This window comes from Cupressus sempervirens, chromosome 7 (genome assembly GCF_028749045.1).
Source record: "Cupressus sempervirens isolate cs-2001-9-10 chromosome 7, ASM2874904v1, whole genome shotgun sequence".
NCBI classification, from domain to species: domain Eukaryota; kingdom Viridiplantae; phylum Streptophyta; class Pinopsida; order Cupressales; family Cupressaceae; genus Cupressus; species Cupressus sempervirens.
This window is the reverse complement of record NC_143124.1, coordinates 545316372-545336365: the sequence shown is the minus strand read 5'-3', so window position 1 is coordinate 545336365 and position 19994 is coordinate 545316372. Positions and strand designations below refer to the sequence as shown.

At 37.5% G+C, this 19994-nt stretch overlaps 1 protein-coding gene across 1 annotated transcript in view; it reads right to left on the bottom strand.

The window, feature by feature from the left end:
• Nucleotides 1-229: 229 nt before the first annotated feature.
• LOC149547925 (aminoaldehyde dehydrogenase 2, peroxisomal-like) overlaps nucleotides 230-19994 on the bottom strand; it is a 231743-nt gene continuing 211978 nt past the window's right edge. The window contains exons 14-15 of the mRNA XM_089791969.1: nucleotides 729-835; nucleotides 230-585 (exon numbers count right to left, since the gene is read on the bottom strand). Coding sequence (XP_089648095.1) covers nucleotides 495-585; nucleotides 729-835 — 198 coding nt within the window. The 3' untranslated portion in view covers nucleotides 230-494. The remainder of the gene's footprint in view (nucleotides 586-728; nucleotides 836-19994) is intronic.

Here is a 19994-nt window from a genome sequence, read left to right as displayed (position 1 = left end):
TCACCATAACATGACAAACTTCTTGTATTAACCCCTTTTCAGCACCCAAACAAACCTAGTCAAGAAGGTTCGGACCCAATTTATTGGATCACATCAATCAACTTGACACAAGTAGACCATCCTATTTTAGATATACATAAGGTGATGTTCTAAATCTGCAGTAAATAATAATTCAGCAGAAAAACTAATATTCTGTCACACTAGAAGTACATTATTTGTAGAACCAATCTCGCTGTGGAAGTAAACATATATAATTAATCACTTAATTGTATTCCAAATCAAAGATTTTGTCATAACTTGGGTTCAATATCACCGGACTTATTTCACAGACTTCTTTTCTAGCATGTCAAATAAGGGGCTTGCTAGAGTGAAGACAGTTTATCTATAACCTTCCAAATATACGAAGCTTTATTCTATACTTTAATTTTACCATTAGATATGTAAATGTCCATTATAATGGCTCTCATTCAAAAACCTTTGCAAAAGTCAATAATTCACAGCCTTGAAGGTGATGGATACCATCCCCAAGGATCATTCGAAACATATTCTGTCACTTGCTTCACAGTCATGTAGTTTTCAAGTCCCCTGCAAAACAAAATTTAACATGACATGGAATCAAATCATCTGAACCAAAATATTCATTTTAACATCCAATATTACAATAAAATATAATAATCAAAAGGAAGTTGGCAGTAGAAGTGAAATATGATCAAGCATCGCATACAAACCATTCTCCAAGTTCTCTACCAAAGCCACTACGTTTGTTCCCTCCCCAAGGTGCTTGACAAAAGCACGGCTGAGAGCAATTAACCCATATGATGCCTGCCTGCAAAGACTGCAAGAAAAGAGGAAATGTGTAAAAGGTAGGTTCTTTAAATTAGCTAAAAGGAATTGATTTTATTTGACTTCCAAGAAAGATCTGAGACACTTGTGAATCACATCATTTTGGTACATCAATAACCTAAATGCCATCTAATTTCTAGATCCAAATTGAAATGTAAACCGAGTGTACTCTTATAGTTAGTCATAATAGATAAGAAAAGCCCAGGCCTCCATTAATCATCTCAACTATTAGATTGAATATTTCTGGATTAAACAATGTGAGCTTTCTTCTTCATCACTGTTTCAGATCGCATTCCATGGTCCATCATCGAGATGAGAAAGCAAGAAAAGAGAAATGAGAGATTGCTTATCCTGATGAAAGATCATGGAGTGTGGTCTGAAGCATTGATGACGAAAACATCTCAAATAATCCAATCCAAAAATATATTCAAATAAATTATGGAGATTTTGCATCTCAACTTAAATCTTAATGAGCGTAGCCATCTTCATATGAGATACAGTCCTCATTTTTAGCAGCCTTCATATTTAACCCTTCCTTGTATCATCCACTTGAGATGCTAAGAGTCAGCGACACTCCTGAAGCTGAAGAATACTTTGGTATTTATGGCATTGACAAAAAGCATATAAGAAATCATATACAACTTTGTCATATATAGTATTAATAATAATTACTAAATTATTCATTTAGAAACAATAAACAAAGTATATAATATTTATTAAACAGTACTACTATTAATAATCCGAGTTACTAAAGTGGAATCAGGTATGACAATATTCTGGGTACATTCTAGAAATGTTCATATAGAAACATATAGATCATTAATATATTGATGTTTGCACTTTAAAAATTATTCAAAACTATAATCTATTAAATTTATTTTTTAACATGCTAAGTACTAATGATAAATAGGAAAAAAATTAAAGCAGGGTAGGAATACCACATTATATATGGATAAAACTATTTTTTTATACCTTTTAATGTAAATATTAAATACCAACATTCATAAAAAACTCATATATTATGAAAAGAAGTACGAAAAGCTTGTACTAAGTGGGTAGTTGTCTCCAATGCGAATACACTCTAAGCATTATGGAGATGGTATTATGGGGCATTTGAGTGCTCTATTCAAGGAGCAACTCTGCGGTAATCTTATTAAATAGTAAACATGGACAGTAATGTCCTTGCCCTGTAATGCACATCAGCCGTTTACTCCTGCCCACCCCAATTAAAAGGAATAAACATGTATTGAGGAGCACGTAGATGGACTAAATCAGGCACTCGACAGAGGCTTTTCCAGCTAGCCCAATTATCCCAGTCCTGAGCAAAAAATTTCTAAATTTGACAGTTATAGAATACATTCCAACAGTGAGACCATGATAGGACAATGTATAGGGAGAACAAAAAATTTGAAGATCTTTTGGGAATCATGTTTCCAGGTAGAACAGTCAAGATTTCTTCTGGAATTGCCATGTCATCACTGGAGTCGCCAGTTTTGACAAATAAAGTTCCGAAAACATTTTTGGTGAGAAAAACACTACCCAATCTGATTCCAGGAAGCTGTTTACCCACAATCAACCTGAATATGTCTGATTTGGTAATGTTGGAGCAAACAACACATAGTATCAAGACTAAGCAAGTCTCTGTCAGAACTCATAAAATACCCAGCTCAGTTACCAGTAACGAATTCTGGTGGCTGAACTGCTCAAAATTCATGAAATTGATAGCAAATTAGAGCCTTTGCAAGTCTGCTTTCTTAGCAGAAGTCATTCGAGACTTAGTCTCAAACCATGTGTTTTGAAAAAAATGAACATAAAAATTAAAAATACTATTAAAATTTAATATCGGTAAAAAGAATAACTCCAAAAATGCCCTCATCATAATGGAATAGTATAAAACTCTCTTTAGTTTATTTTTCTTGTGGCAGCAAACAGAAACCCACTTTCAACTGTTGTAAACCCTGTCACTGAAAAAACATTCCAGCATGAAGTCGCCTCTGTGGAATTCAGACAATTATTTTGTCACTGTTATTTCAGTAATCGATACTCTGACTCAACCAGTGGTAAGCTAAGTTACCAATTCAGGTTTGAATCCGGATACGGATGCGAGAATTGAGTGCGCCAATGCATGGAATTTTTCGTTTTGGAGTGGGGGGACACAGATGCGTTTTTTTCTGAGAGGAATTGGAGCACATACTCCATCATCCACTCAATAAATTGCAAATGACTAAACTCCAAGAAGGCAGATAGCTTGGTCTTTGTGCATTCAAACTTAAGGCTCACAATCACAAAGAGAATACCTGCAAAAAAGGGGAGGCAAAACATTGAGATGTTGAACCAGAGCGGAATTGGAAGGCCACTTTGATGCACTTGCAATCAATGACGGTGCTCATGAGATACATTGTGATGATGAAGCTGATCCTAAGGCTACGACTGAGACTACTGATGCTTATGTCACTAATTGTGCTTCTAATCAACAATTGCCTAATGATGATGAATTCTTTGATGATATTTGATCACATATGATTGATTAGGAATGTTAACATTACTGTTTTTGAACTGAAAATTTCATATGGTGGTGTATTTTGACATTTTGTCATGCCATTCAAACTAAGTCGTTAATATATGTAGTGGTGTATTTTGCTAAAATTGCTTTAATATTAGCATAGTGGTGTATGAACTTATTTACTGCAGCATATGTTTACATATATAATTTTATTTATTTTTAAAAATCTTGTACAGACGAATCCAAAACGAACCTGAGCCCAGCCCAAAAAAAATTGAGCAAATTTCGAACCCGCATACGGACCAGAATCCAAACAGGCAACTTAGTTTATGGAGGTCCTTAAAATGTTGGTTCCCTCGTCACCAAAGTACCTCAAATCTTCAATTATATGTTTGTCACCTTGGTTGCTCTGCCTTTTTCTTCTTTTGTTTGTTTCTTGATTTGTTTTTCTATGATTTCATTTTGCTCATTCATTGATACACTTAACACTTGTGCCCATGATTTGCCTCTTCTGTCTGATCTCTTAACTGATATTTTTTTCAACTCAATGTCTGCTAAAACTGATTGGATCACCTTTATTAGTATTATGTCTTCTCCCAAAAATTTTGGCTTCTTATTTTCAGCTGTTTTTAGTTGATCTAATTCTTGTTTTACAGTGACCAATTATTGTCTCTTGTTGTCCTATTTCCATATCACATTAGAGAATTAAAAATTGTTCTCAAAAGTATTTTACTCTCCTTTTCCAGCTTTGTGTTGGTCTCTTTAACTTCTTCTAGCATGCTGCATTCATATGTCCCCTTTGTTTCTAGAACTTCGAGTCTTGTTTTCATTCTCATGAGCTCTTCCACATGTAACCACGATGACCATAATAGCAGTGCAGATGTAAATTTAAAATGTTCCTAGGGCACTTTTTCAGTGAGCTCAGTTGCAATGAGCCCTTCTAATTTACCCATATTTGACTCAAGGTTCTCCATGTTTCCTATTATCTCTCCGTTTCCTTTATACGTATTACTGTTGTTTATCTTTAATAAAAATAGGGATTTTAATTTTTTTTCTTTTGATTTTGTCTCAGTTTCTGAGCCTGTCTACCTCTTAGAATCCCATTATGTTGTTTTGCACTTATGAAGATCATCTTTTCTTCTATGGTTACAGGATTCAAAGTGTTTTGCATGAGAGGATCATGTTAAATAGTGCCCCAATTTCCTTTTGAATCCCCAACTTGGACACTAGAATAGGAAGTAGTATGTCCACCTAATAGTTGGAAAGTGTGATCCCCATGATGCTCTTAAACCATCTTGGCATATAATATTTAACCAATGTTGCCTAGGCACGGAGGTATTTGGGTACGTAAGGTACTGGTACTGGTACGGATACAACTATTTTTCAAAATAGGGAACAGCGGTACATGGGCACATCAAACTTTTTTTAAATATTACTTAATAGTTTAAATATTATTTAATAGTTATAGAAAATCTGAAATTATGAGTGATGATATAATATCCAAGTAGGATATTTTCCTCAAATTCGCTCACGAATAATTTTCAGAAAAACACATATTTTGCAGATAAAACTGACAGATTAAACTAGCAATGAACCAAAATACTCATTAAAATAATCAGTTTAAATACAACTTCAGGATTGTCATTGTATTATAAATCAGCAATACAGCAACCAAAAAGCATAAAATCCAAACTTAGAAATAGTGTGTCACAATCAAATTGGAGAGGAAATACAACATGCACCTGTAATCCTAGATGTGAATTCTAACGTGAATCCACCGAAGAAGATGAATCGAGGCTACGTCCAATCCACCTAGAAAATCTTGAAGGTTCCTCCTTCAACAAGAAAGCTAGCAGCTACCCAAAGTTCTCAAAAGACAAACCATAAAATCAATCTCAAATCCAAACATGCCCCTATGAAACTATCTCTCCTCCTTTTATTGTCCAATACCATGACTCTTCAACTTCCTCTACCCTGTCTCATTGTCATCTTGTCATTTTGTCTCTTATTAATGCCCTTTTAATATTAAATTGACCCTTTTTATAAATCAGCATTAAGCTCTCATAAGCCACATTAAATATTTCATGAAATTGACTCTAGAATTCTTAATGTCCCAAAAAGGGCCATTACAAGTCCTCCTTCGTCTAGATTGCTTGCCCTCAAGCAATCATGAGTCCACAAAGTGATACTAGGGTCCCATATCCGTCTAGTAACTCTAAAGTCATGACCAGCCATGTTGGAGTACCCAGAGCGGGAATGCAACCCATCTATCACTACGATCTCTAGATCCCAAGTCAATCTATGAAGTACTGATGTATTTGTAGGTTGCACAATTCTGATCATGAATCTCAAACTCTGTAGTATCACAATATAACCCACAAAATGAAAACATGCATCCTACTATCCCCTAGATCCCAAACCAACCTGTCAACACGATCTTGGATGTAGGATTAGATCATCAGTGAGTCACCAACCTCCTAAATCAGCTAGACCAATGCATGTCCCATATGTAAGGGAACCATCTCATCATGCCTCAAGATGTCACTGCCATAACTTGAATCATCAGCAAGAATGCCTATGCTGTAATGTCCCCTTCTCTGCGCTAGGCCTTACTGGCGCCTTGTTGGTCTGTCTTTCCATCCGGATACGCTAACGAAATAAATCTTGAGGATGCCAGCCAGTCACAAGAGTTTATTTGGTTTCATTGGAGAAATATTTAAGTGGAGGAGCTTTTCTATAGTTAAGTCACTTTATTTTATACAATGGATTTATAAAGTTACTTTATGACTTAAAGTCATTTTATAAAAAAGGTAACTTTAGTGACTAGAAGGTGAAAATGGCTTTTATCCCACATTGCCTAGTTGTTTGTACTTCCCCTCATATCGAGGTTATAAAAGCAATGAGCTTCCTTGGGATTGACACCATGAATTATAATATTGTTTAAAAAACGTCAAGGTTGCTTAAATGTGACTGGCTTTCTTAAAGACAAAACCTCTTAAGGAGAATTGGGAAATTGGATGTAGCCCCAGTATCTCTTCGAAGATTGTTCCAAGTTTAGGTACGAATTTGCAACATATATTATTCAGTTGAGTCTACTTCAAAAGCAAACCAAATGGTAGTAGAATCACTTGTAAGTCCTTTAACCTAGCTAGGTGAATCGTAAGGTCATTGTCTACATGTGTGGTTATGGGAGGAGTATGGTATCAGTAACATGCAAAGGGAAACATTAGTATAATGTTCAGGGCCTAACCCGAGGAGCTTGGATCACTATCAGTAGGGAAGTAGTGAGAGTATAGAGTAAGCTACGTGCGTAATGGAGAAGAGGTTATAGGGTGCGGCAATGTTAATACCAGTTGGAAGGTTGTAACTTGTGATAGCTACCTCCTCCAATCACATTGCAGTGGTAGGTTGCACGACAGAACATTGCTTGTAGACCATTCACCAAGAAATCAGGGTCGTGGGCAGCATTCGAGTGGCATTGCTACCAAGTACGAGCTCTCTGCAAGTAGCATAACTCTCAAATATGAGCATGTCGTAGGAAGCATTATAGGGGATTATGAGGGCTATAGTACCAGACGCCAACTCCAGGTACCTCTTCCTTATTGTCTTTCGTTTGAATATAAAGATATGCCTGTCGTCCCCTTTCTAGTTTGGGTGGCTGCAAGTTTTATTTATTAGCTAATACGTACTCTCTCTCTCTCTCTCTCTCTCTCTCTCTCTCTCTCTCTCTCTATATATATATATATATATATATATATATATATATGCGGATTAAATAAAATGTATGTAAACGAATAAATAAGTAATGAGATGCATTCAATTTGTTCCATGTATTATCTTCTCGCCTCTTTATATTAGCCCCGATTGTCACCGACATAACAAAAGAGGTCGAACTCATAGCACAGCATAACAACATTCCCCTCTTTGTGTTGGTTATTTTTGTTGAGTCCTCTTGTTTTTTGGGTTTGGATCATTGTAGTGGTATTAGAGCCACAAGACTTGCCAACTTGTGGGTAAACTATTGGAGTTGCAGGCTGGTTAAAACAAGAAAAATGTCAGATAGACATGAATAGGAAGCCATATAATTTTAGTCACATCCGACTTCAACAGGCAGGACCTCTAGACTAGATTGATATTGAGGATAGTTACACAGTTGATGAGGAGTTAACCTTTGAGACAAGCATATAGGTTAAACAAGCTAAACAAGTACATGTCACTCGAATAGCTCACGATGCGAATGAATAGTAACGAGAAGTGAGGGAAATCTTGCATGCTATTAGAGATGGATAGAATAATATTGTCACTACACTTCAGTAGCTAGCTCTAACACATAGGAGAGCACTGAATCATCACAGTGGAGGTGGTAGTGTGGCAAGATCACCACAAGCTGCTAGGGCCCCCGCATGGAACACTTACAGGCCATTGATGCCCATTTTTGCTGAGAATAATGCCAAAGAAGAGGTAGCCCAACCTGCAGCAGCAGGCTTGCGTTTGGATAATGTTATGGCTATGTATGATGAATGGGATCTGTTCCTTGATCCGGTTAAGCATAATCTGACCTTTACTCAATACATGAATAAAAAATGGGAGTCGGAGTGGACACAACACGATAGGAGGCCTAGGGCACAGAATAAGCACGCCATGAACAAGTTATCTCTCCCCAATTTTGATGGCAGCAGTAAGACATCTACTAGGGCTTGGATTCACAAGTTAGACACATTCCTGACACTCAAACTCATGTTAGAAACAAAAGCTATTAGATTTGCCACGATGCATTTAGAGGAAGCAGCATATGATTGGTGGCATCATGGACTAGTCACCCAGGATCATGGTCTCATTACATCTTACGAGATTTTCAGCTCTAAGCTGATCACTCATTTTGACAGGAAGGACATTGAGGTCTACTACAAGGATTTGGAACAGTTGCGACAAGGTGGATCTTTAGATGAGTTTCAACAGATATCGGTTATGGTTCCGAATATGACGGAACAACGTAAGGTAATTGTAATCACCTAAAAATGGTCATCTAGACTATTAGCCCCCTTTTCAACATTTTGGCTAAATTAATTTAATCACTTACTTAAGCCAAATTGCTAACAATCAATTTATTTGATTATAATCTATAGTTTGACTATGCTATCCTAAGTTCATTATTTGATTAAAAGAACATGTCCCCTTTTAATTAAATAAAATATCCCATTCTTCTAACCCACTTAAAGTGCACACATAAAGTCCTTTTTCTATTTTGCAATTAAAAGAAAAAGCTTTGTGACTTTTGTCTTATGTGACAAGTCAACTTAAATTCTATTGGTTGACTTGTGTGTGCACATGGATCACTCCTCTTTTTGAATTCCACCGTTGATCATCCACCATCTTCATCTTGATCTCTACCGTCCATACATCTTTAAAAGGGAGAGAGCTTTCCCCCTCAATCCATCCATCTTTTGAATATTGTTATGCTGCAGGTTTTCTAACAGGTTTCTTTGGAGCTTTGTGGAGAACTTCTATTTCTTGTCTACATTCTCTCATACCATAGCATTTTAGTTTAGATTCATGTTGCATATTAGTTTAGCTTCTATTTTGCAATAATCTATCTCACATAGCTTAATATTTGGATTGTAACACTCTCATCCATGCTTAGAATAGCTGTATTTTTCATATTCATTCTAGCTTAATCTTCATTTGCATTGCATTCTTGAGGAACTCCTTGAGACATTTGCATTCTTGCATCTTGTCTTTGGAACCTCCCATTGCATGGTTTACTAGCAAGAAGAGTATTCCTAAGGCTCAACTGAGAGCCCTTGAACTTGAAATACACTCTCTTGCACTCCGTGGATAGGGAGCTCTAAGCCGGCATCCAAGCATTCCAACTCATGGAATCGTTTGGATAGAATGGTTTAGAGTGTGACACTTTCGAGTGTACATTTTTGGCGCCCACCGTGGGGTTTGAATCAAAATTTTAGCTCCATTTGCTTTCATTTCTTATCTTTGGTTTTTTTACAGCAGCATATTGGGTCTAATCAAATGCTTTTGTAGAATTATCACTTTGGTTTTAAGGCCAAGCCATAAGTAAATTGGTTTGAAGGCCAAAAACTTAGTTGGTTTAAAGATTTGATCATATCTTTTAAACCGCTTGGAGTTTGGTTTTGAAATTTTTTTTGCAGGTTGGATATATGCTCAAAATGTCTCAGTCCGATTTTCAGAGTATTTTGACATGATTTTCGGGAGTTATTAGTTTTTCTTTGTTTTTCATAAAAAGTCGTTTCTGATCGAAAATCAGCGATTTTTTTTAAAAAACTTACATTTTTAAAAAGCTTTTTCAATTCTAATGGGGGTTCTTTCTTTGTGTTTTGAATTTTGAGATCGTATTAAGGATCAAAAACTCGATTTGATAAATTTGGCCTGTTTTGACAAAATCAATCTCTAGGAAGCAAATGAAGAGATTTTTTAAAATTTCTTGCATTTTTGGAAAGCTCTCTGATTTTTGACAGGGGTCTCTTTTTTTCATTTTCATTTTTGGATACGAAATCATAGCAAACAAGTCCAATCTTGTTGACTAGGTCAAAACCAAAGAGTAAAAATGAAAGCATTTGTGATTAACTTGCACTTTCTTTGCATGTTCTTGGTTGGAAGATAAATTAGATTTTTGAAGCAACTCACCACTTTTTATTGCATATTTTTATGTTATTTCACACTAACTTTTGTTGCTAACAAGTTGTGATTTCAGGTTGCCATCCTTGTGAAAAAAATTGAAACATTGCATAAAAAGAACGCATGTCAAAGCTTCAAATGCACAAGGGCTACTAACGATTGTTTGCAGGGCTGCCCAAAGCATAAAAACCCAAATTTCTTGCTTTTTTGTTTTCATGTGTGGCATTGAATAATTGTTCATTTTTCATAGGCACATAAAACTTGTGATTGGAGTCTTTTGGTAATAGGAGAGTATGCTCTTCACCCTTGTGGTGAATCAGAAATCTTGACTTGCCATTTGGTTTCAAAAGCAAGGGGTAACTGAATCTTCTTGGCGTGTTTGGGAGAAAACAATTGGAATAGGAGAGTATGCTCTTCACCCTTGTGGTGAATCAGAAATCTTGACTTTCGAAAGTTGATCCACTCTTTGTGTAGTTAGAATCCTTTAGAGGGCCTGCTCTCGGACAACCTGAGAGGAACGACCCAAGTGGGAACAAGCCGATTACCTAGCTCTTCCAACCCACTATAAACTCAAGGCTACCAAGGACACAAAACTTTGGTAGACGTAGTGTTTGTCTTCGCCTAGTGTGATCGCTTATGGGATTTCGACCATAGGGAGATCACTAGGCAAGAATGCTTAAGGTACTCTTGTGATCGCGAGATCGGTTACTCATCGCAAGGTGAGGTGTCCCGTAATTGGGAGCAAGAGGAACACTATGAACGGAAGCCCTATCTAAACATCCTAAGTTAGTAACTACCTTTTTTAGCCGCTCAACTTCTTGGTGCAAGGATTGATCCTAGTGGACTACCCGGATCACCCCAAGATTTACACTCACCATATGTGTTCCCTTGGTTGTGCTTATGGCATTTCCATGACAAAGCCAATATCTCTTGTGGGAAACCACTTGGTGTGAGGCAAAGGAGCATCAAGCGTGGGCCAAGTTGTTGAGTAATGAACCATGACTTCTAGGTAGATATTGCTTGATGTGTTCTCGAGTGTGGTATACTTGTGAAAATCTTTTGAACATACACATGACGATAATTCTAAAAAAATCTTTTGAGACGTCACATATGCTTGTATCATGCAAGGTTGCTTTGTCCCTTGCTTGATTGTTTGAAGAATACTCCATGTGTCACTATCTTGCTTGGAAAGAAATTGCTTTTGAACATCAAACTTTCTATGCTATTAACTATTGTCAAACTTTGTCAACCAAGTCAAAGCATCAAGTCTTAACATTTTTTCTTGTGTTGCTTGCTAAGGGGAGTCACATCATTTGATTTTGATTTTCTATGTCTCTAGTTCTTGAACATGCTTAAAGTGACTCTTTGGTCTTGGTTCTCTTGGTCTTTCTATCTTCATGGTCTATGCATGCTTGCTAGTTATCCTTTTGCTAAAATGGTTACCTTGATTTCTTGACTACACTCTTGGGTTGGGAAAGTTGTTCACTTGTCACCCTGCTTGCTCTATTTATTTGGCTATTTGGGCATCTTGCCTAGCTATTGACTTGAGTCATTCATGTCGTAAATTTCTTGGACATATTGTTTGACAAGTCGCTTTAATCTCTCTCTACTATCTTGGCAAGTGAACACTCTACCTCCTATAGTTTCAACATCAAGTTATCTTCTAGACTATTTTATGCTTGGCTTTGCATCTAAAACTATGGGATCTAAACCTTGTGCTACCAAACTTCAACTGAATCTAGATGATCATGATATCCTCCATGTCACTAAAGAGTTTCAAGATCTATATGCACAATACAAAGAACTAGAAGAGACAAATGATCTTTCTTACCTTCATCTCTCTAAGCGCATGATAGAAATGAAGTCTAAACTTGAGAAAAGGTTGGAGGAGAAGATTGCATCATTACATGAATCTTCCTTAAGGTCTTTACATGCATGTGAGTCACCTTCTTTGAGGTCATCCTCTTCTTCTAGGTCTACATGCTCTACTTCAAGACATAAAATGTCTTCATCTTCTAGATCTAAAGACCTTTGTAGAGAACAAGCACTTGAGCCTATGACAAAATTTCATGATGGACCTATCTTTGATGAAGATAATGATGAAGACATGAATGCATTCTATTCACTTGAGAAACAACCAAAGGACTCTAGACATACTTTTGAGAGAAATTTTACTCCCTTAGAAGATTCTTGTGATGACACATTGCAAAAACTTCTTGGCAATAAGATCATCCTGTTACCTAAGTCTAGCTCATATGGAAACCCATTCTTGGATATCTATTGTGCTTATCATCAACATAATGAGCATTGTACTTCAGATTGCATTGAGCTAAAACATAAAATCCAAGATCTTATTGATAATGGAATTATTGGAACTTCTAGTGACTCATATGTTGAGGATACTTTTCTTGAGCAAGATTACATTAATGAACTTATGTCTAGTAGCAGCTCTATTACATCTTCCACTTCTTCCAACACTCGTGCATCTCCCAACACTTCAAATCTTTCCAACATGCCTCCATCAAATAAAGAATCTAGTGCTTTCCACATTGACTATGTGTATCCTCAAGGGCTACCTGTAAAAGAAACTCAAGCTAACCTTCACTTGGTTGCAAACCTTTTCCATGCTACTAATCCTAAACATCCTCAACCTTCATGTGCTACTATGCCTAATCCAAGCACTACTCCATTCACTCTTCATTCTCCCTTGTCCGTGGAAGTGGCTCCATGTCAAGAGGACTCTCAAAAAGAAAAAGCTATAAATGTTAAGAAAGATCAAGATCAAGCACCCTTTCATCTCCTTCAAAATCTCACTCCTCCATATCCTATGTCTTATCCACCTCCTAAGTATGATGAAGATACCACTTCCATTATCTCCCTTGAGCTTACTGAAAATTATGAGAAAAGTTCTCTTCATATGCTATCCAAAGCTACTTGTCAAGATCAAAGAATCCCCTCATGTTCTACTTCTCCATATCCACTTCAAAATTGTGCTCAAGCTTCAAGTGCTCCTATTAAAAATGTTGTTCCTATCAAAGGTACTCATGAGTCTATTGATGGCTTTGACCATGTTGCTCATTCTAAAGATGTTGATATCTCTTTTCACTATCCATTTGCATCTCCTAAGTCTATCCTTGGTCCTTATCCATCAAAGCTAAAGCCTTCAAACCTTCCATCTATATTGGGACCTTATGTTCCTTCATCTCCTACATTTTCTAGTCCTAGCTCTCCCATCATACCTCAAGATGAACAAAGACGCTCATCCTTGATGAATTATCACCCATCTATCCACCTAAACCAGTCATATCATCCTTATTCATCCACAAATCCCAAGTCCTTTGGAAGTGAGAATAAACATAAGAATCCATTGAAAAATAAAGATCACTATGTCCCATCTAATCGACATGTGAATGCTAAGAAGGAGAATGCACAAAAGAGACTACAAAGGTCCACTATTAAAAAAGCTAAATCAAAGAAAATATGGGTTCCTAAACCCATTATTGAAGAAATGTGTTTTGAAGTATCCAAAGGAAAATCTAAAGCTATATGGATTCCCAAGTCTCTTTTAAAAGACTTGAATATTGAAAATACTTCAAAGTTGACATTCAAGCTTCCAAAGGCTTCCATTCCATCTTTTTCCAAAAATCTTTCTAAAAATATTTCAAAGCCTTCCACTCCACTTTTTTCCAAATCTTTTCTACCACCTCATACATCTAAACCTCAAGCTACTTCATCCATGATTCCTCCATTGTTCCAATACCCTTCAAGGTGTGTGTCAATGTTGATCTTGTCCAATATTTTAGCTACCCACATGAAATCCTCTAAAGCTTACACCTCCTTTCTATACATGAACTCTTATCCTCCATATATTCTTCCTACTACCATTTCCCTTTCATCAACCTATCAACATCTTTGAGCATACCTTTCTATGGTCTTGGCTTATCATGGCTTATCTTTCCTATAGGAGCACTATCTAAATCCAAAAAGCTTGAGCTCTTTCTAAAAATTCAAAAAAAAAAATGAAAAAAAAATGAAAATGTTCCTTGGTGAAAACCACTTCTTGTGGCACCTTGGTAGCAAAAGTAAAGAGAAATAAATCCATCCTATGGTGAAAACGACTTCTTGTGGCACCTTAGATAAGTACTATGATGAAAACCTGGCAAACAGGCATCATGCGTAATTCTTCCATCATCCATCTATCCCCTCTTCTCTCTTTGATCTTGACAATGTTGAGCTATCTTTGCATATTGGCTATCTTATCCATGAGATTTTCTATTGTTCTCTCCCATTCACTCATAGCCTCCATCTTGAGCTTTATTTTTATTGCTCTATCCCATTGCTATCCTATCTAGTTGAACCCTTGGTCTTGATCATAATAAATGAAACATGGTTCTCATAGGTCTCTTGACATGGCTACTCTTTTGGACTACACACTTCATGCTATCTCACTTGTTGGCTTCACCGCTTATCCTACATGTTATCTTGCTCATTTCTTCCATTGCTTATCCAAAACATGCTTCATATGACTATTTCACCTCTTTCCCTAGCTTGGGTACTCTTGAGGAGTCAGTCCTTGAGGATCACTTTTACTTGCTTCATGCTCCTTTTTCATCCATCTTTGCTTATCCACTGGCTTTTTTCTCCATCATGTCCTACACCTTGCTAGACATTGGGAGAAAATGATGTGATCTTGCTTGAGAACTAGTGATCTCTAAATTATTCTAAAAATTTCAAAAAATCCATATATATGATCCTGAAAAAAATCCTAAAAATCAAAAAATGTCCTAAAAAAATGATCATCTTAGTGAAAACCTAGCAATAGGAACTTTGATGTATCACCAAAAAAATCAAAAATACAAAATTGAAAAAAGTCCTGAAAAAATCTGTCAAGTGGTGAAAACCTGGAAACAGGCGCTACTTGAAACCCTTGCACCTATGTCTATCAATCTCAATCATCCACTTTGCTACACATTTCCTAGCTTGGAATTGTTTCTTGTCCTCATCTTGGGGGCACAACTGCTTAGCCTATTGAGGTATTCTTGTGCATTAGGGTTTCTTTGACAACTCACAAAATAGTGTTTCTCAACACTTCCCCCACTTTGACATCAAGTGTTTTTTAACACTTTACAGATAGTTTACCTACGGTCTCCGATGTCGCGATATCTCACTATCAGAATCAAGTCTGGAAGAAATGGCCAAGTGACTTACACACACACACTTTAACACTTAAATGACTGAGCTATGCTGACATTTATCTACTTTGTGTGCTGTCTATGATGATTTCTTTGCCATGTATTCCCTCCCTAATAGTCTTTCAAGGATGTCATTGACTAGAAGACTGGGGGCATGGGACACATTTTCTTGATTTCTGCTTGTGGGTATACTTTTGTTTGTCTATAGTGTTGTAAGCATTCATGCTTGTCCTATTCAACACTTTGACTTATAAATGTATCATCCTTGATTGTTTTGCAAGACCGCACTCAGGGTTTATCCTGGCGCTTATGCCTTGATACAGGTGTAATCTTGCTAAATTAAACTTAGGTAATCTAATCGTGTAGTTATCTTGACTTACATGTCTCTGATGCTTAGATTGGATTTTCACATACCTATCTAATATCGATCATATTCATATCCTCATAGTTATACTAGTGATGGTTGTATGATCTCATTATGTCCCTAATAAATGCTCAATGATGAAATTAAGAGTCTAAATGTTATGCACTTCTTGCTGGTAAACCACTTTGCATGTTAGCTTGCATTTTAGGTTCATTTTCTAGCTTAGTCTTGCATTCTTGCATATGGGGAGAGCTCTCTCTTCATCTTTCTGTGGACATATCAGCTAACTCCTTTCATATATTTCTTTACTTTCTTCTTATTCATGTCTTTTCACCTTCTTAATCTTTCGCTTCATCTCTTTTCTATCTTGTCATCACATTATATAAAGTTTTGACCTCTTAAATAATTTTGATGTCCTAGATTCATTTTCGGGATCGAAATCCAAATTCGAGTTCATCTTGATGGTCAAAATTGTCTTTTAAAATTCTACTTTCTTCTAAGCAATTAGCTGACCTTTTGAGGTCTAATCTCCGAATCATCACTGGGGCATCTTCATTTCTTCATGTCTTCATCATTTCCATACTTCATATCTACTTAAATTCACTATTTCATGTCTAAAATCACCTTTCTACTCATTTCGACCTTATTTTTATGCTATATCCTTCAAGGTCAACTCTAGTCAAACTGGGGCATTTTATCAATTTCTTATAGTCATTCTTGGGTTCTAATCATCTATCTGTCATCTTGGACATTGCTATATTCTAATTTTCTCATTTCTAGCCAGTTTTTGCATCCCCTTACCTCATTTCAATTTCAATCCCGAGGGGGCATAAATACTCTATCACTACTTAGGAGCATTTGTTTGATATTCTCACTTGCTCTCACTCTATCTACTTTTCTAAGTGTTAGTATTCTTCTTGAATTCTAACATCATCTCTTCCTAGTGTTCAGTACTACTGCTATCAGGCTGTGCATTCAGGACTTGCTATCTATTTCTGCATTTCACTCTTCGGAATTAGACATCTATATCTATCATCGCCTACTTGGTTATGGTTCCGAATATGACGGAACAACGTAAGGTAATGATGTTCATAGAGGGTTTATAGAACAAATTTAGAGGTTTGGTCAAGGTCCTTAAATTAGACACCTTGGATGATGCTATTAAGATCGCACATGATTTGGACTCACCTTCGATACTACAGCCTCCTAAGAAACCTTATAAAGGGTCTACTTCGATCCAGAAGAACAAGAATCAGCATAAGACTTCCCCTCCCCCCCCCAGATTGGACTTTGAGACATGGAATGAACTAAGGAGGAAGAAGCTATGCTTCACTTGTAGGGAACCATAGACACTGGATCACAAATGCCTTGGCAAGGGTAAAATACATTATGTCGAGGTTCTTTTAGAAGAAGAGGATGAATAGCAGGGAGGTGGCAATGTTGATGGCAGCGATGAGGAAGAAAGTGAGGAGCAATCTCCTAAAGAGAGGAAGAAGGAATCCAGTGTAGGACAGTCCCCTATCATAACTTCCCTTTCTAGCGATCCCACGTGTCACCCCTTTCGTTTGAAGGGTGTAGTTAGAGGGCACCATATTTTGTGCCTTTTAGATAGAAGTGCATCACATAATATCATAAGCACACACTGGGTATCAAAGAGAAGGTTACAGATTGATGATATACCCGAGTTCGAAGTTAGGGTAGCAAGAGGTGATAGAGTAAGGTGCACAAGAAAAGTGTCAGGGCTTTCAGTTCACTTTGATGACTATCTTCTAGAGGCAGATTTTTATGTTGTTGCCTTGGATGGGTTAGAGGCCATGTTGGGTAGGCAATGGTTACAGACTATCAACAGGTACACAGTTGATCATGGTAAGATGCAACTAGAATTCTTACAGAATGGTCAACAGGTGATTCTCAAGGCCATGCTAGAGGGTGAACCCAGAGTGATTTCAGCTCATAGGATGGAGGCTATTATAAGGCATGATCACAATGAGTGGGCAGCACACTGTTTTATTTTCTCTAAGGCTACATTAGGTTCAAAACAACAATTTCACTGTGACATTTAGCCGGTGCTTGATAAGCACGAGACAATTTTTTAAGACATACCCCTGGGTATTCCCCTAGGTAGAGGGTTTGAGCATATCATCGAGTTAGAGGAGGGTGCCAAACCCATCATTACCACTCCTCATCGTCACCCCAAGCACTCTAAAGAGGAAATAGAAAGGATAATCAAGGAACTCTTAGACATGGGACATATCAGACTAAGCTCCAGTTCTTTTGCTTCTTCGGTAGTTTTGGTGAAGAAGGATGGTACCCTTCGCATGTGTATTGATTACCATGCTCTCAATAAGAGGACCATTAAGAATAGGTACTCTATTCCTCGCATTGACGAGTAATTAGATGAACTACATGGGGCAGTCTAAATCTCGAAGATAGATCTTTGATTTGGATACCATCAAATACATGTTCATAAGGATGATACGCATAACACAGCTTTCAGATGCCACTATGGACACTATGAGGTTTTGGTTACGCCATTTGGGATCACCAATGCGTCGGCCCTGTTTCAGTCTTGTATGAACCATATTTTTAAAAAGTACTTGCACAAGAGCGTGCTGGTGTTTTGATGATATCTTGGTTTTTAGCGAGACTTGGGAGGATCATTTGCAATACCTAGACGAGGTACTTAGCATTATGAAGGAGCATTCATTGTTTGCAAAGGAATTGAAGTGTGAGTTTCAATTGACTAAGATTCTTTACCTTGGACACAGATTGGTGCAGATGGGGTTAAGGTACATCAGGAAAAGATACAAGCAATCCTAGATTGGCCGCCTCCGAGGAATGTATCAGATTTGAGAGGTTTCTTCGATCTTTGCTCTTATTACAGGAGGTTCGCTAGATGCTTCTCTCAGACAACAACTCCCCTCATCGATCTCACACGAAAAGGGGCATTCAAATGGACAGATGATGCAGAGGTGGTCTTTGATAGGCTCAAGACAGTGATGAGCACATGCCCTGTTTTGGCACTTCCCGACTTCCCACGCCCTTGTGTCTTAGAGTGTGATGCTTTGGGAATAGAATTGGCACAGTTCTGGTGCAGGACAGGCACCCGATAGCATATGAGAGCCGGAAGCTCAAGGACAATGAGTGATTGTATTCCACCTATGACAAGGAGATGCTAGCCATTATGCATGCCTTAACCAAGTTTATATAGTGCTTAGTGGGTGGCAAATTCACGGCTAAGACGAACTACAACAGCTTGCAATATGTCTTAGAATAGAAGGATCCCAATGAAAGACAACAAAAGTGAGTCAGCAAGATTCAAGCCTATGATTTTGACATCGAGTATGTCAAGGGTAAGAACAATATAGTTGCTAATGCGCTTTCCAGGAGACCTTCACTAGTGGAGTGTTGTGCCATTTCAGAGATATTGGCAGATTGGAAGTCCTAGTTGCTGGTTGAGTATTCTAAGAATACTCAAGCTTGTTAGATCATGATGGGCAGCTCTAGGACAACAGGTACAAGGTAATTGATGATTTTATTTTTTACAAGGATAGGATCTACCTCGTGCCAAAGTCTAAGCTCAAGATAAAAATTATGGGTACTCTTCATGATGCATCATCAGTCGGACACCCAGGTTTCTTCAAAACCTGTAGGCAGGTCAAAGAAAGGTTTTCATGGAAGGGCCTCAAGGACAATGTGCTTCAACATGTCAGAGAATGCTAGACTTGTCAGCAGAACAAGTCGGAGCACGAGTTCCCAGCTGGATTATTATAGACTCTTCCTATTCCAGCATAGAAATGAGAGAGTATCTCCATGGACTTCATTATAGGATTGTTGAGAGTGCAGGGCAGAGATTCCATTTTTGTGGCTATGGACAGATTGACTAAGATTGCTCATTTCTATGCTATATTGGCAGATTGGTCAGCCCCTCAAGTAATCGAGTTGTTTTTTGGAGAGGTTTTTTATCTACATGGTCTACCTCGAAACATTGTGAGCGATAGGGATAACAGATTTCTCAACACTTTTTGCCAAGAATTATTCAGATTGGTAGGTACAGAATTGACACCCAACACAAGTTACCACCCACAAACGGACGGGTAGACTGAGGTAGTAAATAAATGGGTGCAGGATTATCTCTGGAACTATGTAGAGTGGCAACAAAGAGCTTGGGTTAAAAGGTTATATTTAGGGGAATACTGCTACAACTCCTACCACATGTCCATTCGGATGACACTATTTCGAGCTCTCTATGGCATCGAACCTCTATCATTCATAGATTTGGCCTTGCAGGACAATCGAACACCGCTAGCTGGAGATTGGATACAGGATCAACAAGACATTCTCAGATCTCTTTAGGAGAATATCCTACAGGCTTAGAATCAGTAGAAGATGTATGTTGAACCCCATCGGATAGAGCAAAATTTTGAGTTAGCGAAATCAT